Genomic DNA, 23,033 nt, shown 5'->3' on the forward strand with positions numbered 1-23,033 from the left:
TCATCTAGTCCAACCCCCTGCTCAAAGAAGGACCAATCCCCAACTAAATCATCCCAGCCAGGGCTTTGTCAAGTTTGACCTTAAAAACCTCTAAGGAAGGAGATTCCACCGCCTCCCTAGGTAACTCATTCCAGTTCTTCACCACCCTCCTAGTGAAAAAGTTTTTCCTAATATCCAACCTAAACCTCCCCCACTGCAACTTGAGACCATTACTCCTTGTTCTGTCATCTGGTACCACTGAGAACAGTCTAAATCAATCCTCTTTGGAATCCCCTTTCAGGTAGTTGAAAGCAGCTATCAAATCCCCCCTCATTCTTCTCTTATGCAGACAAAATAATCCCAGTTCTCTCAGCCTCTCTCATAAGTCATGTGCTCCAGCCCCCTAATCATTTTTGTTGCCCTCCGCTGGATGCTTTCCAATTTTTCCACATCCTTCTTGTAGTATGGGGCACAAAACTGGACACCAATGCCGAATAGAGGGGAATGATTACATCCCTCGAGCTGCTGGCAATGCTCCTACTTATACAGCCCAAAATGCCGTTCGCCTTCTTGGCAACAAGGGTACACTGTTGACTCATATCCAGCTTCTCGTCCACTGTAACCCCTAGGTCCTTTTCTGCAGAACTGCTGCCTAGCCACTCGGTGTCTAGTCTGTAGCAGTGCATGGGATTCTTCCGTCCTAAGTGCAGGACTCTGTACTTGTCCTTGTTGAACCTCATCAGATTTCTTTTGGCCCAAACCTCTAATTTGTCTAGGTCCCTCTGTATCCTATTCCTACCCTCCAGAATATCTACCACTCCTCCCAGTTTAGTGTCATCTGCGAACTTGCTGAGGGTGCAATCCACACCATCCTCCAGATCATTAATAAAGATATTGAACAAAACCGGCCCCAGGACCGACCCTTGGGGCACTCTGCTTGATACCAGCTGCCAACTACCCATTGAGCCCGATGATCTAGCCAGCTTTCTATCTACCTTATAGTCCATTCATCCAGCCCATACTTCTTTAACTTGCTGGCAAGAATACTGTGGGAGATCGGATCAAAAGCTTTGTAAAGTCAAGGAATCCCACTGGGGAAAAAAGAGCACAGAAATCACTGAAGTCAAGTGAGCTGTGCCTGCTTACACCAGCAGTGTATTCTGCTGATGTCCCAAGTTGCTCAACAGTGACCCCTTTGGCTAGTTAAGGGAGTATTAGCCTTCATTCCTTGGCTGAACGGGTGGTGTGAATGAGAGGGATCTTGAGAGCTCTGCTAGGGACATAGACAACCCCCTGGAGGTGGTGGTGATAAAGCAAACCGAGAATGCTGGGCTGGAGTAGCCTCTTGCCTCAGTTGCCTCATCATTTGTGTGATATTGACTAGTGCTTTAGTACCAACCATTTAGTTTCTCATGGTAATCTGACTCTCCTATCCACATCTCATCTGAGTCCACACTTAGTGTGATGATACCTATGCAGCCAGGATAGATTTAACACAACCTTCCTATTGTATTAGCTGTATTTTAGTGTATTAGCTGCTCCCTATTCCGTCTGCCCTTTCCCCTGCATTTCACTTCACCCCCTTTAGCACGTATCATTCCAGCGAGTGGCAATCCATTAGGTAACTGGTAATTTTTTCTTTCTCAGTGAGCTTTCTCTGCAGTTCAGTCATTCTCTTTGCAGGATGCCTTTCATCTTCCCCATTCATTCTTGTCTTTTAGTTGCTTGGAAACCAGGATCACAGAAAAACTGAGATTGAAAAAATGAAGCAAACGTATGACTCTCAGCAACAGAAGCTGGAACAGAGAGTGTGAGTGTGTGAGGCCATCCCACCCCCTAGTAGAGTTGTTTGCCTAGCCCCTCGCACTGGAATATCTCAGCCTCACCAACATGAATGAATTGAATAGCATCCCTATTTTACAGCGAGAGACCGAAAGCACAGAGATAAAGGCTGCAAGTCTCAAGGGGCCCTGTGGATTTTAGGTGTCTGTCTCCTATTGAAGGTCAGTGGAATTTGGGTCCCTAAATCCTTGATGCCCCTTTGAAAATTGGAGCCTAACTGACATGCCCAGGATCACACAGAGAATCTGTGGCAGAGCATGAACTGAGCCCAGGTCTCCTGAGTCCCTGTGTCTTGAGCATATGATCATTCTTCCTTCCATCAATAGGCAGAGACTGAGAAGCTCAGCCCATACTAGGGGAAAGGCTGGGACTAGAGGGGCTTTGCTCTCCCTTTCACATTAGTTGGCTTGGAATGAAATTTGCCTTTGGTTTCAAGTGAACTGAGTTTGATGATCTCAGCCCAGCATATAGTGGGCCACAGTTTGTAATATTTGCTTAGGAGATACCTGTACCAGGATATCAGGCTTTTTTGGGTTGCTCAGCCTTGAGGACATAAATTGGCAAAGTTGCATGGAGTTGTGGGATAGCACAGGTGCATAGCTCCTGCCTGTGCTTTTTCTGGCTCTAATCAATACTATTGGTTCCTTGCCTTAAGCACTACAAAAAGAAAAGGAGTACTTGTGGCACCTTAGAGACTAACCAATTTATTTGAGCATGAGCTTTCGTGAGCTACAGCTCACTTCATCGGATGCATACTGTGGAAAGTGTAGAAGATCTTTTTATATACACACAAAGCATGAAAAAATACCTCCTCCCACCCCACTTTCCTGCTGGTAATAACTTATCTAAAGTGATCACTCTCCTTACAATGTGTATGATAATCAAGTTGGGCCATTTCCAGCACAAATCCAGGTTTTCTCACCCCCCCCCCCCACACAAACCCACTCTCCTGCTGGTAATAGCTTATCTAAAGTGACCACTCTCCTTACAATGTGTATGATAATCAAGATGGACCATTTCCAGCACAAATCCAGGGTTTAACAAGAACGTCTGAGGAGAGGGAGGGGGGTAGGAAAAAACAAGGAGAAATTTCCCCTTGTTTTTTCCTACCCCCCGCCCCCTCCTCAGACGTTCTTGTTAAACCCTGGATTTGTGCTGGAAATGGCCCACCTTGATTATCATACACTTTGTAAGGAGAGTGGTCACTTTAGATAAGCTATTACCAGCAGGAGAGTGGGTTTGTGTGTGTGTGGGGGCGGGGGTGAGAAAACCTGGATTTGTGCTGGAAATGGCCCAACTTGATTATCGTACACATTGTAAGGAGAGTGATCACTTTAGATAAGTTATTACCAGCAGGAGAGTGGGGTGGGAGGAGGTATTTTTTCATGCTTTGTGTGTATATAAAAAGATCTTCTACACTTTCCACAGTATGCATCCGATGAAGTGAGCTGTAGCTCACGAAAGCTTATGCTCAAATAAATTGGTTAGTCTCTAAGGTGCCACAAGTACTCCTTTTCTTTTTGCGAATACAGACTAACACGGCTGTTACTCTGAAACTTAAGCACTACAGTATGCCAAATGGCGTGGACAGTATTCTGGGACAATGGAACAGCCATTTATGGAAGAGCACCTCAATGATTAAAGTGACATGTCCCCCATTCTGTGTATGCAGGGTGGCAATGGGGAAGGAGCTGCAGCAGGCCAAAAGAGTGATTCGCAATACTCAGCACAAACTGGTGGAGCAGTCAGCGGTAAGATCCCTAGGACCCATCCTCTGACACTGTGACTCACCGAGATTGTCAGCTCCTCCTTTGGTTGTACAGCACCATACACTAGTAACTTGGAGCCAATAGCAAGATGGGTGAGGCTCTGACCTGGAAGTCTCCCCTCCATGAAGTCTTGTCAGCATCTCATTCTGCAGGAGGGCTTGATCAATCTCGACTGCTGTTTCTGATAGCAGGGTCAGACTATATCAAGGAGAAACGCCTGTGTTCAGCACATTTGTATAGCACTATGGAGCAGGGCCAGCTCATCCTCCATGGATGTGTTAAGTTTTGTGCTTCTGTCTCTAGAAAGCCAGAAACTGTCATTCTTCTGGATAAACGAACCCCTTTAGTACCTGGAAGATTCAGTTCCTCAATACTAAGGGGCCACATAAATGAGTTGCTGAGTCTTAGTCCAATTTTTGGTTATTGAACAGCTCCCTGCCTCAGTTTTCCTAGCTATAAAATAGAGGCAATAAGAATTTCCTCCCTCACAAGGTTCTGAAACTTCATTCCATAATGCTTGTAAAGTGTTTTGAGATCACCAGAGGGAAGGTGCCAATCAATTGGTGCCCAGATTCTTTGGGGGATGGGCAGCATATTTGGGGAATGGGTGCAGTAAACATTTCCTGGGTTGTTCTTGGATGACAGCAGAATCTTCCCCCCCTCTCTGCCCTTTATGAACTGTCTCATGTGGTCCCTTATGCCCTGCTTTTTAAGAGTGACTTTTTCCTGGGAAAATGGACTGTTTGAGAGTAAAGTTTCTAGGTTAACCTTCCTTTTCCTATTGAGTACTAGTGATTAAAGCTCAGCTGGCCAATAGGAGGCCCAGGGAAGAACCTGGTTCCCTGGGGTGACTGTATGCTTCCTGTGCTGTAGGTGCTGCTCACCTCTCAGAGCCAGCTCAAGGAGGTGGAGGTTGAGAATTCCCAACTGCAGCTTCAGCTGAAGGAGCTGAATGAGGAATATCGCTGTCGTCTTACTCAGTACATCAAGGACCTGGTGGTGAGGATCCCTGCCATGTATGGGCATCTGCATTTCCATTCTTTGGGTTTAGTTATTCCTTCCAGTTTTACATGCAGACATTTGAATTTGGGCACTGCCCACTGCTCTTAAAACTCTACTGTTTCTCTCTTCGAGCTGCAGGCTAGTGGAGTAATACCACTCTGTCAGGTGGCTGCTAGGGAGAGTTGAAGAATGGGATCTTTTCTCCCTCTTTATGAAAGTCTAACTATACCCTGCATGTATTCTGATTGCAGCCCACGAGTCTGGGGGCAGGAGTACCCAAATCATTGCCTGACCCAGATTTCCCATATGACAGCCCAGAACAATCACCGAGTCTCTGCCACGTCTCTCTCTCGGTCAAGTTATTTTAATTGCATGTTCATTTTATTTATTATGGCTACTTTTCAATTGGCTTCTAAATCCAGTGCCCTGGAAGTCTCTCTCAGCAGGCCAGACTGCGCCACTTTTGGCTTCACAGTGTGCTGACTCCATCATCTGTGGTAAAAGAATCCTCCCTTTGTTCCTCCAGGAGGAAACACTGACACCCTCCATGATCCATGGCCTCTTCACCTTTCCTGCTGTATCACAGAATCTTGTAACATGAGTGGCCTAAAGTTATTATGGGAATACACTTCTCTGGCATGCAACGAGTTTTGCAGGGGATCAATGAGGACTCAGAGCACTGCAGAAGTGTTAGACTTCATGGCATAGGACCTGCACTGATCCTTGAGTACATTCTGCAGGACAGTTCATTGAGGAAAATTGGCCATATCTTGGAAGAAATCTGCTAGTCTCTCCATCCTAGGTAGCAGTACAGTCTTTGCCAACAGCTGCAAGAGATTGCAGTGTGGTGATGGATCAAGAGAACAACTGAAAGGAACCTTTGCTAAGAAGAACAGCTCAGTTTCTAATAGAGCTCTGTAATCTTCTGAACAAACAAGGAGTCAGAGATAGTGTGGCCTAATAGAGTGAGCAGAGGAATAGAAGCCAGCATTCTCACCTCTGCCATTGACTCACTGTGTGTCCAAGGCATTAACGTCTCTGTGCCTCATTTTCCCCACTTGCTGGAGGCTAGTTAGTTTGTACTGGACTTACTAATTGGAAAGTGCTGTAAATGTTAAGCATTCTGATGATGATGAGTTCTCCTATGCAGGACAGGGAGTAGCCACCCTAATACATTGGTTGAGTGTCTTAGGAAACAGCCATTCTGTGTCCAGCAGTCTGCTTGAGCTGATTTCCTTCTCTGTGTTTAAAGGAATATATGGACAGCAAATCAAATGCTTCTAAGGGGCCCAACAAAGTACCAGCTGACCATGCTTACATGAAGAGCTTTGTGGATGGCATGCTGAAGGACATCCGGGCTGCCCATAAATCTCGGGAGGAGCAGCTGGCTGGAGCTGTGCGCAGTTACAAGAAGCGTATGCAGAACCTCATCAAAACACATGAAAACCTGCTGATTGCTTACAGGTAGGTCAGGGGGCTTTTGAGTCTTTTCTGTAGCCATGAAAGATCATCATCTCGCTAAAGCACCCAAATAAGAAGGACTGCTTAGAACAACTTGTGCTCTATAGTCCTTCAGAGCAACACTACACCATCCTCCATTAATGGTGGAGAGGCAGCCAGAGGCTAGTGGTTGGAGCAAGGAATTTGTGATCTGGAAACTTGGGTTCTGTTTTTGACTTGCTAAACACTCTTGAAAATCAGGAGCAAAGCTTCTCAACTTATGTACACAAAATTGGGACTCTTCTCAAAATTCAGGCATTCTTTGTGCCTTAGTTTCCCACTATGTAAAATGTGAATTAAGACACTTGCTAAACTTTGTAAAGCTCTATAGACAAGAGGTGCAGTATAAATGCACAGCACTTACTTTAATTTTTCTAACCAGGGTTACCTCATGCTTCATAATCCTTCCATGCAACACTTGCTCCATACTTGATGCTGTGTCCTTCTCATTTCATAGAGCCCTTCCCTGAAACACAACCATATACCATTGTCTTTCCCAGCAGATAGGACTGTAGGTAATGGTTGAGAAGCACTGGCTATGATGGAACTCTGAGTTCCTCTATTCTCTCTGTTAGCAGAAACATGCCAAAGAATAGTATGAATGCTTCTGGCTGCTCCTACTCATCTCAGTGTGTGGCTTGGCCTTTCGTTGGTATCAGATATGCAGAAACAAGTGGACAGTAATTTACCGAGCTGATGCTGCCTCCCTCATTGTTATTACTTGTTGTTGTTTGACTACCCTGCTGGCTTCTTTAAGGATGCAGCGTGAGCAGATCCAGTCTCAGGGTGGCAGCAAGATAGACCCAGGCCCTCCTGAGTTCCATTTCACCATCACAGATTCTGAGCTACTGACAAGCACAACCCAGGAGCTAAACCAGCTGCGAGAGGACAAAGCAAAACTAGAGACACAGCTGCATGAACTGCAGGAGAAGGTAACCACATGCTTCACTGCATTGCTGTTGTGCAGGGAGTGGACTTGTCAGGTGGAAAGAGAGGTTCAGTTTGATCTCTCATTTTCCCCTCTTGATCCTCTAGTGCAGTGGTTCTCAATCAATTTACCATTGTGGGCCACATCCAATACTACCTGTATGGCCCTGAGGATGTCACATGGGCTGCAGCTGTGTGCTGATTGGGCTGCAGGTTGAGAACCACTGCTCTAGTGTTTGTTGTAGCCCAGGCTGCCCTTCTAGGGGGCAGCACCAGCATGGCCCATACTCTCCGTCCCTTTGTGCCTCTCCTTGTGACAACTGTGAGGAGGTGGGACACCTGATCACAGTTGTCATGTCTAGTATAGTCGCACCTGCTGGACCTCTACAGTGTGTAGGTTTGCACACTGCAGAGAGGTTGTAGGGATGACAGAGATCTGTGGGGGAGAGTTGTTTATTCTTCAGTCTGGGGATTGTGGAGGAAGCTAACGAGTGAATAGGATGGGAAGAAGGGGTCGACTTTGGTAGCAGGTACTGCTGCTCTCACAGTAGTTCTGTCGTGGTAGCAGTGAGAGCTGCTAGTCCATAACTACCTTAAGGATACTATAGTTGCAGCCTCACTTTTTGGAGAAAAGTCAGGGAGGCAAGAGAGGGCAGAGCAAAGATTTCACTGTCCTTAGAGGCTTTACTGTCTCAGCAAAATAAAATATACAAGGAATTGAATGGCAGACAGTACCTGGAAAGGTTCCAGTTTTATCCATTTCCTCTCCTTAATTTTGCCCAAGAGCAGTTATGTTCCTAAGTTCAAATGAGCTAGCTTTACTTCCCAGTAGAGAGGAAGAGCCACAAGCCTTGAGATCATCTTGCAGAGCACTTCCTTGTTAGTGTCAGTGGTGGCCATTTACAACACTGAGATGTATCCAATGCTGGCCCTGCAAAGGAACAGGGATTCCATTGGGTTAATGCTCACAAAGATGATGTTCTTCCTTTGCCTATAGAAAAGACTGCGTGAAAGCTCTGCACTAGGACCATCTCTTCACCAGTAAGTAGCTTCCATTTATGTAATTGGTATTGTAATCTCCGTGTCAAAGGTGGCTGCCTCCTTCATCCCTCTGCATATCACTAAGGATCCAGAGCTGCTTCAGCTGTTTGGGGAAAGGAAATAAATAAGGACAGGAGAGGCCGTGCTGGCTGAAATAATTTAATATGTACAAAAACGTATGTAAGTGGAAAAGTCAGTTTTGTCAGGTACAGCATGCTTAGTCTGGAAATGAGGTAGCCATTGAAGCCCTAATTTTAATCATACTTGTAGTGCCATTGATTTAAATGGGACTACCTGTGTCCTTAAAGAATCAGGGAAGTCTTGTTTCTGCTTTCTCACAGTACATGAACACGCTTGCAAGTTTTGGGTGGAGCAGGGGTTGGTGCAGGTGTGCCACAACTGTGTCTGGTACCTCCTAGATTTGGCTGCTTGTCACTTATTCAGTAGTTTTTGATGAGTTATCTTTCTTTCCTCTCTACTCAGTTATTCTACTGAGACTCTAATTACCGAGCTCACAGAGAGAGAACAGATGTTAATACAGGGGTCGGCAACCTTTTAGAAGTGGTGTGCCGAGTCTTCATTTATTCACTTTAATTTAAGGTTTCGCGTGCCAATAATACATTTTAACGTTTTTTAGAATGTCTCTCTCTATAAGTCTATATATTATATAACTAAACTATTGTCGTATGTAAACAAGGTTTTCAAAATGTTTAAGAAGCTTCATTTAAAATTAAATTAAAATGCTGATCTTACGCTGCTGGCCCGCTCAGCCCGTTGCCGGCCTGGGGTTCCATTCACCTAGGCCGGCAGCAGGCTGAGTGGGGCCTGCGGCCGGGACCCTGGCTGGCAAAGAGCAGGCAGCCAGAACCCGACTGGCAGTGGGCTGAGCGGGGCCGGTGGCCAGGACCCCAGACTGGCAGTGGGCTGAGCGGCTCGGCCCGTTGCCACTCAGCCTGCTGTCGGTCTGGGGTTCTGTCCGCCAGCTCCTGCCAGCCAGAGTCCCGGCTGCCGGCCCCGCTCAGCCTGCTGCCGGTCAGGAGTCCTGGCCCTGTCCACATAGAGTAGGTACCTACCTTCTCCCTGGTTCTAGCCATTCTCTTCCTCTCTCTGCACTGAGATGAGGGTGGGAGTGTGCTGAGAACAGGGCTGGGGGTGAAGGAGCAGGCTGGGGGTTGGGGTGCAGGGTCTGGTCAGGAGCTAGAATGAGGGAGGGGGCTCAGGGTTGGGACAGGAGGTTTGGGTGTGGAGTGCTTACCTGGGCAGCTCCCATTTGGTGCGAGGGGTGCCGGTGGGAATGTGGGAGGGTGCAGGGGTCAGGGCACGGGGCTGGGGTGTGTGGGGGGTGCAGGGGTGAGGGCAGAGGGCTGGGTGTGTGTGAGGAGGGTTCAAGGGTCAGGGCAGAGGGCTGGGTTGTGGGGGGGGGGTACAGGGGTCAGGGCAGAGGGCTAGGGGTGTGAGCTGGGGTTGTGGGGGTGCTCCCAGCCCCCTGCCCTGAGCGGCTCATGGCAGGGGGCTGGAGGGGATATGCCCTGATTCCACCCCCTTCCCCAAGATCCCTGGAGCAGAGAGCGCGCTGCGGCTCCGCTTTTACCTCTCACCCACTTTTTCCTCTCCCCCTCCGTAGCAAGGGCCGTCAGCTGATCGTCCACGGAAAAGAGTGGGCCGGGCCAGGCAGGATTTTTAGTGGCACGCTGCTGTCCACCCGGATCCGGCAGACAGCAGCGTCCCGTTAAAAATTGGCCCGCGTGCCGTGTTTGGCACGTGTGCCATAGGTTGCTGACCCCTGTGTTAGTATAAAACTGTTAAGATTAGAAATATGCCTCCTGCAGGGGGCACTGCAGCTGCAGGAGACACACATGGTCTCATGTCCTTAGGGTCTAAAGAGGACACTGTCCACACTTCTCTCTAAGGGATCCATCTTTCCAGGCAGCAGTGATAGGTAGAGCCCTGTGCGTATACAAAGTTTTTTATCCGCATCTGATCCACAAACATGGTCTGTGGATACAAAGTGGATAGCCGCAGATTTGCAGGGCTCTAGTGATAGGAAGTAGTAGTGACTCAGGAACTAAGAGGAGATTCTGCAATCAAGAGCAGGGAAGTATACAGGGTGAGAAGGGCCTGCCATTGCTGCTGTCCTCAGTACTACCACACTATGGGCATGTGTTTAAAGATACACGCTATGCTGAACTTGAAGAATCAGTAGAAATTCTGATGATTGGCAGATGAGGGGAGAGGGAGAGTAACTTGGAGGGACTACAATTTTTCCACCATGAATAGCCTATTATTTTTTGGTAACTTCACCCTGCTAAACTTGTAAGCACAGAGGACTCTGTCTTCCCAACAGAGAGGGCTAGAAACATATTTCTTTTTCAATGAAAGCTTAGATTACACAGTGGAGCTTGTACTAGACCCCTCCCAAAAGCTATTACATATAAGACCAACAAATTCAGGGCCTGTTTCTCTGTTGCCTAATTCCTCATGCAGTGATTGACACTAGGACAAAGTGGGCGTAAAACACTAGTCATCTGATTTGTTACCATTTCACATGCACTTGGCACTTCCTTTCAACAAGTCTACACAATGGCACCAGGGCAGGGCAGTTGAGTATCAGGCTCTGTCTCTAATGAGTAACAGCTTTTATGCTCCAGCTTGGTCAAGGTGTCCCATGCACTATTGTCACTGCAGATTAGAGTATAACAGAAGCTAGGAGTTCTTAGATGAAGCTGCTTTGGAGTTATGAGTGGACAGAGAGAATAATTTTCAGAAAAAAATTCCCCCCTCTTCAACACCTCATTCTTGTAAATACCCTACCACAGCAGAACACGACACTGCACACCCAATTCTCTCCTTGGGAAGAGGATGAGAGAACAGACACGTAATAGACCTTAGTAAAATTTCTTAATGCGCTACTGGAAAGTGCTTAGATCCCCTGGTGATGAGGGTAGGATATGAACCTCTATCAACCAGAATACTTGTCCAATTAATCTGACACTTTCCTGAACGCTTTTCTGTGAATACTTCATGTGAGAAATGGTAGGTGGAAATCATCCTCCCGCCCTCGAAATTGGGGTGTGTGAATGAGAAAGAGAATTCAGTTTATAATATAAACTGTTTTAAAGCCTTACCATGGAGTCTCTAGTGTGACATATTTCAAACAGAAATCCAGTTTTAAAGAGATCCAAATATGTAACTCTTCTGAATCAGTCAGACCCTAAGCTACATGGTTACCAAGTGTCTCTAGAAATGAGCGCTAGCTCTATGCCTGATTCTGCCATCATTTCCCATGCTGAGCAGTACTTTAATCCTTGAGCGCATCTATTTATTTCAATGGGACTACTTGAGGAGTAAGGGACAAAAGTAGCAGAATCTGGACCTTAGTGATGCATCTTCCTGTTAAGTTTCTTTTAGAGGCTTGTGTTCTATCCATACTTGTAATGACATTTATTTTCTGTTTATATCCTTGCCATGATCTCCCTCCTTTTACTAGACTGACAATGCATATTGTTAGAGACAAGGTGTTAGAGACAAGGTGGGTGAGGAATTTTTTTTTTATTGGACCAACTTCTGTTGAGAAGTTAATCCAATAAAAGATATTACCTCACCCCCCTTGTGTCTCATATCCTGAGAGCAATACAGCTACAACACTGCAAATGCATGTTGTTAACAGAGTTGATTCACTGAGAGCTATTGCTGTATTTCCATTACTATTTAGACATATGTATTTTGCTGTTATTTTTGATCTCTTAACTATTTTACTTACATAAAATTAAAATCCCCTTCTTCCAGAAAGGTTTCAGAGTAGCAGCCGTGTTAGTCTGTATTCGCAAAAAGAAAAGGAGTACTTGTGACACCTTAGAGACTAACCAATTTATTTGAGCATAAGCTTTCGTGAGCTACAGCTCACTTTTTTCCAGTTGTTAACACAGACACCAGAGGGAGCTCTTTCAATCCCAATTAAGCCTTTAACTTCTATATGGGCTAGAGTTTGAACACAATGCATTTCTCATTTCATACCATTCTTTCTATATAATCAAAACCCCTGGCCATCAGATGTGACCTATATTTTGCTTATTAAGTCCAGGACAGAATAGGAAGAACTTTCCCATGGCTTGGCTGCCTATTTCTTCATAATTAGCTCATCTGTCACCGTTTTTACACTCCACTTTAGAATGTATGGATTTGTGCAGAAGCACAAAAAGAAGTAAGTGCTAGTGTTTGGCATTTGTTCTGCCTCTCACCTCTTTTCCCTTAAAGTTCAACCCTAGTGAGTCAGGTTAACGATTATTTCTGCACTGAGTCCCTTCTCATGTCTGTTTTGATGATGTAAACTAAGGGCAAATCCAGCCACCCCAGCAGAGATCCAGGTTATAGGACCTGTGACTCTCATTGCCCAGGCAGGTGAAGGAATAGAGGTGTGCTCTGTAGCCATGCAGGGAATCAGGCTGGAAGATGATCTGAAATTTATGCTTTCTGGGCTGCTGAAAAGGCAGTAGCATGTCTGGCGGCCATGCCAAGCCCCATGGTTTAGGGATGGTCTGGCTTTGTATACATGATTGTAACTAACATCTGCTGCTCTATCCTAGCAAGCTGGATGAGGTGGGCTGGGCAGAGATCAGAAAGCAGCTCCAGGAGTTCACACATAGCACGCAGGTAAAATGCTTTCTGTTCTGAGACAGAATGAAAAGAGGGCTAAGCATAGACCAAGCACTTCTGCAATTGTAATGGTCACTGCCACCGTTATCATTACATGTTCATTCCCAGGATAGATGCTTTTCTTGATCTAACATGCTGCTACCTGCTGGAGCTCTTCCAAAACATTTCCCATCTGTGCACCAGCAGCAGTGCAGCTCCACTGGGAGATAACACCACTGGCAGCTCCAGAGCAGACAAGCTGCTTGTGGCCAGTGGCAGTTTTACCACCATGTTGTCTAGATTTGCCCTGAGCAGGGTTGGTTGGCATGGCAGTTAAAAACACTAGCGCTCCCTTTATTACTACCACTGGTGAATACAAAGAAGGGAAACGTTCAGGAGGAAAGGCTGTCGCAGAGACCCCAAGCACAGTTTCTGAAACACTGTTGCCTGTAGTACTCTAGCACTTCAATCACTTTCAGTGCTGGGTTGGGGGGAACAACTGCTGGAAGCATTTGCAGCAGGGCTTCAATTTCCTAGTCTGGATTAGCTATAGACACCGAAGCAAAACATGCTTTCCTATCATTTCTTCTGTCCATACAAGTTAGGAGAAATCATATAACACTCTGTGGTCACATGGTTGGTTGTTTTTTTTTAAATTTCATTTAGACAAGGACTAAAGGAGGGAAGCAGTGTGGCCTAGCAGACAGAGCACTGTAATAAAACCTCAGGAGATATAATGCCGGCTTGGCCACTGGCCTGCTGGGTGACCTCGGGGAAGTCATAGCACAACTCTGTGCTTCAGTTTTCCCAGCTGTAAAATGAGGATAATACTCCTTTGTAAAATACTTTGAGATCTACTGAAGAAAAGCACTAAATAAGAGCCAGAGATTATTATTATAAAGGGAAGATCTCTTTAAAAACTCTTGCAAGGGAAGGGGATGGAGGTTATATACATTCCAGTGCTGCACATCTGGAAGCCACACTACCAATCCCCACACCGCCCTAGTGGAGAGAGTAGGTTGTGAGGCGGTTGTCTGGGGATAACTGGGGGTGTTTTAGGACTGGATTTAACACTCTTTCCTGCTGGTCGTGTAACAGGAGGCTTTGGTATTAAACAGCACCTCCCCTCTCAGCCCATCTCAATACACCTGACAGTGTCTCCAAGCTGGCTGCACTGGCAGGATGTCATTGTTTTCAGGGCACTGAACACTGATGGTTTGGCTTTTTGGGAGGCTCATGTGTCTGAATGTTGTTCTGATTTTCAGTTAACCGGGCAGCTTATTTAGCTTAATGCCCAGAAATCTCAGGGCTGGAGGATGCGTGCATGAGAAATTCAGTAGCCTCTGATTTGATGACCACTTCAGAGTGGAGAGTCAGCACCAGTCCAGTGCTTCCCACAAAGCACTCCCTTATCACTTCTTGTTCTCTCCTTGCTATTTCTGCCCCCAGGAGGATCTGGAGAGGGAGAGAAGCCAGCTGCTGACTCAGGCAATTGTGGCAGAAGAGCAGGTGCTGGAGCTGCAGGAATATGTAGATAAGCATCTTGCAAGGTGAGATGGGGATCCCTTCATCTGTCCTGTGCCCCATGCAAAAGGCTGACTTACAAGGCTGATGAATACTGCGGTAACTGCTCCAGTGTAGACACCTGACCTAAGTGCTGCCTTCCCACAGTGCAGCCCAGCTAATGTTTGAAAGTGAATCCAGCTGTGTGAGCAGCTGGCATTATCAGTAGCTCAGCATGATCAAGGGAGTTTGCATCTGTTCTTTCTAAGGACATAATATTTCCTTCCTCTGGGCTGCAGCCCACACTGCAGATGATGAAAGCTATGTAGGAGGCTAAAGAGGGGGTGAGTGGGGAAGACTCTAGAATTCAAAGCCTTTCCACTCTGTAACTCATTTAACATGTCACCTGTCAACAACTGGTTCATCACAGCCACAGCAAGGGAGACAAGCTGCTAGTGCTTCCACCACCACGAGGTGCTATTACACTTAGTTTGTACAACTGCAACTAATTGCTCTTAAAAACAGAGGACCAAAATCATGCCTGGTGTAACTCCCAGGTTTGTTGCTGATGGAATCCCTTGGCTGAGTTCCTAGGTATCAGTTCACATGAAGTGTTGGGACAAATGTAGCACTGCCCTTAGCTGTAGTTTTCCCCCTGTCTGGATAGCGTTTGGGAACTTGGCTTCAGCCTCACATTGGCTTTACAATCTCAGTCCTCAGCAGAGTTCTTATGACCACAGCTGATGCAAGGCTGACATTGCTTTTCTTTGTAACCTGTGTTTCTTGCAGGTACAAGCAGGAGATCCTGAGGTTAAGGAAACTTGTAGGGAGCGAGGCACCCAGAGCATTCAGTGCTGGGGCTTCTGATGCTCACTTAATGCAGAGATCCAAAAGGACCAGCAGCCCTCAACTGTAGTTTTTGCCATGGCCCTGACAATCATAGCAAAGACAAGGATATAAAACGGAGTTGCTGCCTGGCTGTAGTATTCAGTGCTCTGGCACACCAAGAGATAATCCACTCCAGCAAGTGCTCTTCACATTAGGGCCCTCTTACTAGAGGACTAGGACTTGCTGAGAAGGAAATCAGCAGTATACATTTGACTCTACAGAGGTAAATAAATTTACTAAAAATCAAGATCAAAACTCAGTGCTTTGTTCCCCCTTTATCTTGTTTTGTCAAGTTTCCCTCCCTCCAGCAGGCCATAAAGATTTCCCTTTTATTGCAGAAGTGCTCAGTAGCCGCAAAGCACCATTGCTGATACCTCAGGGTAGTGCAGCACCAGAGTGGGTTGAACCATCACCCAAACTTAGTCTACTGCAGAGCTGGTGGACTCAGTTTACTATGCACCTGAATTAACAGGTTCCCTTCATCTTCTGCTAGACCGTTGCCTTTAGCATTGTAACAGCTGCAAAGTGCTGTGCTTCACCGGTGCTAACTCCCACCACCTCACCCCTGTCTGAGCTAGAGAGGAGTAGAAGTAGGGTTCAGGTTAGGATTTGAGCTCAGCTGCTCTTATGCACAGGGCCCTGAAGAGACTTTACTGCTCTGCACTCATGGTGAGTTGTTCCATGGAGAAGGACCTGCTGGGTGGGGATTATGTGAGGAAGACCTACAGGGAATTGATTAGCAGGGAGAAAAGGAGAGACCTGCAGAAGCTGCATTACTGAGCCTTCCCCCCAGGGAATTCTGAACACAGTCCAGAATGGCTCTGTCTACAGTGAGGGGCAAGCAGCACCCCAGCTCTGCCAGGATTCTGGTTCTAGGGAAGCCAGAGCACGTGGGGTAAAGTCTGGCAAATCATCACCCCTCCCTTCTCATTGCAACACCCCCCCCCACCCCCCATGCTTGCTGGGCTGTTCAGCTGAACAGCCACACTATGGCAGCATTTGCCCTCCAGAGCAGTTCTGAGTGGCTAAAAAAGCACACACATTTGCAGAGGCTCCAATGCTATTGTCCAGGCTGTAAACCCCAGCTGCAGCTGAGCTCTCAACTCATTCTGGGCTTCCCTCAAATTTGTTCTTTGTTTGCCGTACAGTCTTGATATCATAGGCCCAGCTTCTGTTTATACCCTCTCCAACATTGGTGGTTGGCATCCAGGTGGGAAAGGGGAAGCGTCCAGCCACCACACGGGCCTCGTCTGGCAGTTCTGCAAGCAGCTTTGTCTCTAGGAGAGGTAGCTAATGGGGAGGAGGAAGGGGATGCTGTTACTAACAGTCACAGATATCACAAGGAGGGGAAAAAGTTGGTGTGTGTGTGAGATGTGTTCTAGAGACTTTTTGCAGGTTTGCCATTGGTTAGCAGAGTTGTCATTTTGATTATTAATATTGATATTGAAGTAGCATCCAGTGGCCCCAGTCAGGATCCGGACCCCATTATGGTGGGCATGGTGGAAACGCATTTATAGACGAAGCCCCAGCCCTGGAGAACTTACAATCCAGGACACATTCATTGAGCTTTGCTTTTATGTCCAAAAATTAATTTTATCTCAACAGTATGCCGTAATAGCCCAGAAGGGGGCTAGCTCCCTGGAGATGAGAAGTAAATGCCAGCAAGATCTATTCTTTAGTGGTAATATCCACAGGGCAATAAATAATAGCTTCACAGAAACTTATCTCAACACTACCTGGGATGGAGTTCAGTAGGCCCCTGTTGCAAGACTTCTAAGTATTGCCAGTCTATCAGAATAAGCAGGGTTTATGATAACCCTTTTTTTAATCTCTGAACTGAGGCCAGATCTGCAGATGCACTGAGTACTTGCTGCACCCATTGAAACAAGCAGGAGGCGCAGGTGTTCAGCACCCCAGCATGTTTAGGAATTTTGAATCACAAAATGCAAACTTTGATGTACCCATCCCTACAGTTACACAGTGCTGACTGCATTCACCTACCTCTGTAGTCACTGGGCGTGCCGGTGCTCAGCATCTCACAGAGCTGGCTGGGGATATAGTAAGAGGTGTATACTCAGCACAGGTGGGCAGTTTCTCAGCAGATCCAACATTTGGACTACCCCCGCTCAAGGAAAATTCCCACTGACTATGATGGGGCCATTAGGAGGTGTTCACAGCAGCCTTGTTATGGCAGTTGCACTAGGATTTGATTGGTTATGTGAAACATATATAGTTCTAGTGCCATTTTCTTAAGGGTTTTTGCCAACATTCAGGATGATCCCCTTAGTCTGAGTATCCTCCCTTCTCATTGATTTGCCCAACTAAGTATGAAATTGTCAACCAGCCTTTCACCCTTAACCTCCTGTACCTGTCCCTAGAGCATGCTTGGACTTACCACACTGGGAGCTAGGAACACAGAGACGTTGTTGCAGTCAGACACGTTTACCTTTAAGAGGATAAAGTCAGTCAAGGGGAGAGAAATAACAGGCTGAGGGGACTGTACAATGTGTGCTGGGGAAAGAGGATCTTAGTGGCGTCTTAGATCTGTGCACAAGGGTCAAACTTCACTTGTTGACATACAGGAAGTTATTCTAAACCCCAAAGAGGTCAATAATACTGAGCAAGTGAGATTTTTGGGAGGGCGGAGTTGTGCTGTTATCAGGAGGTGCTGCAAAAACCCTGTTACTGGACTAGATGCAGGTGTGTCTCTGATAACAGATTAAATAAAATCTTAAGGTCCCAAAATGTAGAGATGGGACTGACTTATTAGTTTATAGAGTCCAGTGGTTCTCAACCTATTTACCATTGTGGGCCGCAATGTGGCTCTGTGTGTTATGTGAGCTGCATTCACACAATATATATACTATCTGTATGGCCCTGAGGATGTCACATGGGCTGTAACTGTGTGCTGATTGAGCTGCAAGCGGCCTGTAGGTTGAGAATCACTGATCTAGTCCATCCCTGCCAGTGTTTTCTCCAGCCTAGTTTTAGATGTATGGAGAGGTTCAGCTTTTGCTAATAGATCTTTTGGAGGCTCGATGCACTTCTATAGCCCCAGCTATAGATGGTCAATATGAGAGGAGCATCTTCCAGCTTGCCCTCCAGCTGCACTGAGAAAGGACATTTGTGCAAGCTAAGGGGCTCTTTCATTATCCCTCTTGTAGAGTTTCCCAGTGCTCCAGACCTCAGTGTTTTCAACATCATTTTCAGCTGTGTGTGTTAAAGGTCAGAAGAAGGAAAACAGATGGATGATCCCAGCTAAACACACCTGAGGAACCTACAGAGGTGACTTAACAGTAATTCAATATTATTGGACAGAGAGGGCCAATGTGGCTTTCTTCTCCCTTTTGCCACAGTGCTGCTGATGTAGGAACTGAGGAAAATTTCTAGCACCCAAAGTATATCTGATCCATAAGGAACAGTTCCAGTGGGGGAAAGGGGAAAAAAAACCCAGTGCCTCTAATAAGTAGGTTTGGAGGAGAATGCTGAACCTTTTGCCCAGCGTAGCTAAAGACCTGATGGCTGTGTTTAGCAGAGGTGGTAGGTCCTTTGATCTTAGAGACAATGTAGTCAGGCAGGCTCAAAAATCCAGAGTCCTGACTCCATCACAAGAAGTTACCTTCCATAGATCTTGCCGATGGTAGAAAACCTTCCCGTAACACCCTGCCCTCCAGGCGCGATAGTTGGAGAGTCTCAACAGCCAGGGGTTGAGTTCGTAGCCAACAGCTGGTCTGAAGCCTCGTTTATATGCTTCTAATACCTGGAAAGAGGAATTGAAACCAAAATAAACCTCCATGTTCGTTCCTGAAATAATCTCTGGAGCAGTGGCTGTAGATCAGACAGCTTCCAGCTACTCCATTCCCAGGAGCAGTCACTGTGGGGAATGGGATAAGAGTACTGTCCATAAGGAGCATGTTTACTTGCACTGCATTCTCTAAGCAGCTCTTTTAGGGAATGGGGTAGGAAGGTAAGGAGTAGGTGATTAATGACCAGATGCCAGTGTAGAAGATAGTTGGCAAAGCTCAACATGTAACATGGTACGTCCTTCGAGATAAATCAGTGAGGCAGTGGACTAGAGAGACTGAGGGCGTGATCCTGTGAAGGGCTGAGTTTTCAACTCCACTCAGTTCAGTGTGCTCAGGACCTCCCAAGAGGCAGTCAGCACCTTGCAGGCTCAGACTCAGAATGAGGAAAGGAGGAGGGGACAAGACAGGCATGAGCATGGTTGTAAGTACCAGTCTTATCAGAACTTTTTTCTGATAAGCTAAAGGGATTCCCTTCCACTGGCTGTGGGGATACTATAGTTGCTCCAATCCCTTCCTTTCCCAGCAGGAGTCATTCTAAGATGTGAGGAGTAACAGCGGTGTGGGGGCTCTCAACTGCTCCAGTCCCAGATTCGTTAAGGAGTCCAAGTCTAGGAAAGGGACACAGGCATGCTCCTTAGGGAGCAACTCACAGTTACTCCAGTCCCAGGAAGTCTTTGCAGAGAATGGGTAAGAGCAATTGCCTTGAAAGAGCTTCCTGTCTAAGGAGTTACACTGGTGTAAGCCTACTGCAATCCCAACTAAGTTTCTCTAGATATACACTGACGTAACAGGGAGCAGGATGTGGATGCTCTTGCAGTGGGAGATCTACCTTTAACACTATTAACTCTTCAAAATGCAAACCAGCAGCTGTGAATATCAGACACGAGGACTTTTTCCTCTTACAATTCTGCCATCTCCTGACCCTAAATCCACCATCTTCCCAGAGCGTCCTTTCAGCAGCGACATCACATTCTCAACTTGCTTGGCACTTGATGGTACATATGGCACCTGGATTAGAGAAATGAGAAATATAAGCCCCAGTCAAACACAAGTTACCTTTCTGGTGTTCCAGTCATGTCAGAGTATTGCAGGATTCAGTAAAGCATCCTGCAAAGCATAGTGTTTTGGGACATGTAGTTCCACACATGGGCAGGCTGCACATTCATTAGAATCATAGAATATCAGGGTTGGAAGGGACCTCAGAAGGTCATCTAGTCCAACCCCCTGCTCGAAGCAGGACCAAGTCCCAGTTAAATCATCCCAGCCAGGGCTTTGTCAAGCCTGACCTTAAAAACCTCTAAGGAAGGAGATTCTACCACCTCCCTAGGTAATGCATTCCAGTGTTTCACCACCCTCTTAGTGAAAAAGTTTTTCCTAATATCCAATCTAAACCTCCCAGACTGCAACTTGAGACCATTACTCCTCGTTCTGTCATCTGCTACCATTGAGAACAGTCTAGAGCCATCCTCTTTGGAACCCCCTTTCAGGTAGTTGAAAGCAGCTATCAAATCCCCCCTCATTCTTCTCTTCTGTAGACTAAACAATCCCAGCTCCCTCAGCCTCTCCTCATAAGTCATGTGCTCTAGACCCCTAATCATTTTTGTTGCCCTTCGCTGGACTCTCTCCAATTTATCCACATCCTTCTTGTAGTGTGGGGCCCAAAACTGGACACAGTACTCCAGATGAGGCCTCACCAATGTCGAATAGAGGGGAACGATCACGTCCCTCGATCTGCTCGCTATGCCCCTACTTATACATCCCAAAATGCCATTGGCCTTTTTGGCAACAAGGGCACACTGCTGACTCATATCCAGCTTGTTGTCCACTGTCACCCCTAGGTCCTTTTCCGCAGAACTGCTGCCTAGCCATTCGGTCCCTAGTCTGTAGCGGTGCATTGGATTCTTCCGTCCTAAGTGCAGGACCCTGCACTTATCCTTATTGAACCTCATCAGATTTCTTTTGGCCCAATCCTCCAATTTGTCTAGGTCCTTCTGTATCCTATCCCTCCCCTCCAGCGTATTTACCACTCCTCCCAGTTTAGTATCATCCGCAAATTTGCTGAGAGTGCAATCCACACCATCCTCCAGATCATTTATGAAGATATTGAACAAAACCGGCCCCAGGACCGACCCCTGGGGCACTCCACTTGACACCGGCTGCCAACTAGACATGGAGCCATTGATCACTACCCGTTACAAACAAGGCCTAATCCTGCAAATGGATTTGTACAGGCAAACACTTTTTATAGCCCAGAGCTCAACTAACTTCATTAGATTTCCACATGGGCACAAGGGTTTGCCTATATGGATTTGACTGCAAGATCAGGGCAATAAAGTGAAGTCAAGGGTAGTCGCTTTGGTCACCTACACATTAGGTCTATCTGAATGGGAGGAAACCACATGAAGAAAGCAGACTGGGGACTGAGACCTAGAGGAGCTAGGATCAGCCACTATGCTAAGCACAACTGGAAATTAAGAGCCAGATCCACAGCTGGTAGATTGATTTAAATGAAGCTTACCCCAGCAGACGGTTGGATCCTAAGTAGTTCTCACCAAAACACAGCTGGAGTACTAAAAATGAAGCCTATCATAGAGATCTTTTCACTTTACAGCTTTACAAATATTAATCATGTCAGCTATATTTCAGGTGCAGCATTTGTAAAGTGGTTTGGGAGCCTTCGGAATTAAACATCTTAAAACAAGAGACATTGGCAAGGTTGCTAAGAACAAAAACTGTAACAAAATAATTCTCATGTGGTTTTATTTCCCATAGCAAATGCCTCAAATATCCTTCTGCCAGCAGGCCAGTTCATGAGTGACCCTATAACTAGTGGGTGCATGACAGAACAGAAACACTATAGTAAAGAAATGTTTTATGCACCTTCCAGGATGCCTTTATAAACCACACTGGGGGAACAAAATCATGTTATATAAAAAGTTTGGTAATAGTCATCCCCCAACCCCCAAATATATACTTAATGCCTCTTCTCTTAAACCAGAACAAATCCCCATGTAAAAGCCCTGGCGAATGATCTACCTGTAACTTTAAAGGCACTCTGCGGAAGCCAGGCATGAGAATTCCTGCCCACATAACATAGGCAGCAAAACCTGTGCCAGCTGCAAGCTGCACAAGGCCCCAGCCACCAACAGTCTTCCCTTGCAGCTTCACTGCCAGCTCTTCCAGGTCATCAGGATCCATAACTGTGAAAACACCAGGATCGGAAGGAGATTTATTCATTAACCAGCTAATCATATTTGGCACGTATTCAGCATGCTGTATTTGTATTTACTGCACACACAGGGCGGTATAACCCCCACTATTATACCCTCCCTCAAGAACCTGTACTCGTGTACGCCCTTCCCCCGGCCCGTTCCCCACACCTGGCGGGCCGAGGCAGGCTTGAGGCCGCGGCTTCTTTAAATCAGTCGTCCTTACACAAAGGTCATCACGAACTACCCGCATGCGCCCCATAATGCACCGCGTATACTCTCGTACCTAGACGCGCTGTCTCGGCGCGCACGCAGCTCTGGTGATGAGGGGGGGCGGTGCCCCGCTCGTGGACTCTGGTCACCGTGGCAAGGTGGTCCGTGAGGGAAACACGTCCTTAGCAACGTTAGTTCCGCTGCTGGGTACTTAGGCAGCTGTTAACCCCCTTCCAAAACATTACACCCTGCTCCCCCGCTTGAGACCCGCCTAAGGGGATGCCACAGACTTGGAGGTTAAGAACATAATAATCCTCGGCAGTACCGGGCTTGGATGGGAGGTACTGGGGAAGGTTATGACGGGTAGTGGGTGGACTGGGGAAGGTTATGACGGGGGCGGGTACAGGGGCTGGACGGAGGGGGTACTGGGGAAAGTTGTGACGCGGGGTTCCGGGGCTAACCGAGGCGGGTACCAGGGTTGGGTGGTGGGATACTGGGAAAGATTATGACGGGGGGATACCTGGGTTGGATGGGGGGTACTGGGGAATGTTATGTCGGTGGTACTGTGGTTGGATGGGGGCACTGGGGAAGGTTATGACTGGATTTACCGCGGTTGGATTGGGGGTACCGGGGAACATTATGATTGGGGGGAAGGTTATGAGGGGGCTACCGGGGTTGGATGTGAAGAGTATTGGGGAAGTTTATGAGGGGGGTCACCGGGG

The 23,033-nt window shown here is 46.9% G+C and overlaps 2 protein-coding genes across 17 annotated transcripts in view; one reads left to right on the plus strand and one right to left on the minus strand.

Moving 5' to 3' along the window:
* The window catches only part of CCDC78 (coiled-coil domain containing 78), a 75,974-nt gene extending 60,856 nt beyond the window's left edge, over positions 1–15,118 (plus strand). For 4 of the 5 annotated variants that reach the window (XM_043524622.1, XM_043524621.1, XM_037910059.2 and 1 more), the window contains 9 exons: positions 1,701–1,789; positions 3,494–3,572; positions 4,464–4,589; positions 5,845–6,056; positions 6,850–7,024; positions 8,017–8,060; positions 12,644–12,710; positions 14,142–14,242; positions 14,985–15,118. In XM_043524622.1, the coding sequence (XP_043380557.1) occupies positions 1,701–1,789; positions 3,494–3,572; positions 4,464–4,589; positions 5,845–6,056; positions 6,850–7,024; positions 8,017–8,060; positions 12,644–12,710; positions 14,142–14,242; positions 14,985–15,111 (1,020 nt within the window). In that variant the 3' untranslated portion in view covers positions 15,112–15,118. The remainder of the gene's footprint in view (positions 1–1,700; positions 1,790–3,493; positions 3,573–4,463; positions 4,590–5,844; positions 6,057–6,849; positions 7,025–8,016; positions 8,061–12,643; positions 12,711–14,141; positions 14,243–14,984) is intronic. The other variant, XR_005226967.2, reaches the window with a different exon arrangement.
* The window catches only part of ANTKMT (adenine nucleotide translocase lysine methyltransferase), a 28,285-nt gene extending 5,792 nt beyond the window's left edge, over positions 1–22,493 (minus strand). For 2 of the 12 annotated variants that reach the window (XM_037910063.2, XM_043524623.1), the window contains exons 1-5: positions 22,270–22,395; positions 21,926–22,089; positions 19,793–19,897; positions 18,703–18,843; positions 17,479–17,529 (exon numbers count right to left, since the gene is read on the minus strand). In XM_037910063.2, the coding sequence (XP_037765991.1) occupies positions 17,479–17,529; positions 18,703–18,843; positions 19,793–19,897; positions 21,926–22,089; positions 22,270–22,360 (552 nt within the window). In that variant the 5' untranslated portion in view covers positions 22,361–22,395. Of the gene's footprint in view, positions 1–922; positions 1,729–3,612; positions 3,789–6,050; positions 6,559–7,017; positions 8,164–8,205; positions 16,374–17,478; positions 17,530–18,702; positions 18,844–19,792; positions 19,898–21,925; positions 22,090–22,269 lie in introns of those variants that run through there. The other 10 variants (XR_005226969.2, XR_005226968.2, XM_037910064.2 and 7 more) reach the window with 10 other exon arrangements.
* Positions 22,494–23,033: the final 540 nt, after the last annotated feature.

Source organism: Chelonia mydas, chromosome 10 (genome assembly GCF_015237465.2).
Source record: "Chelonia mydas isolate rCheMyd1 chromosome 10, rCheMyd1.pri.v2, whole genome shotgun sequence".
Lineage (NCBI taxonomy): Eukaryota > Metazoa > Chordata > Testudines > Cheloniidae > Chelonia > Chelonia mydas.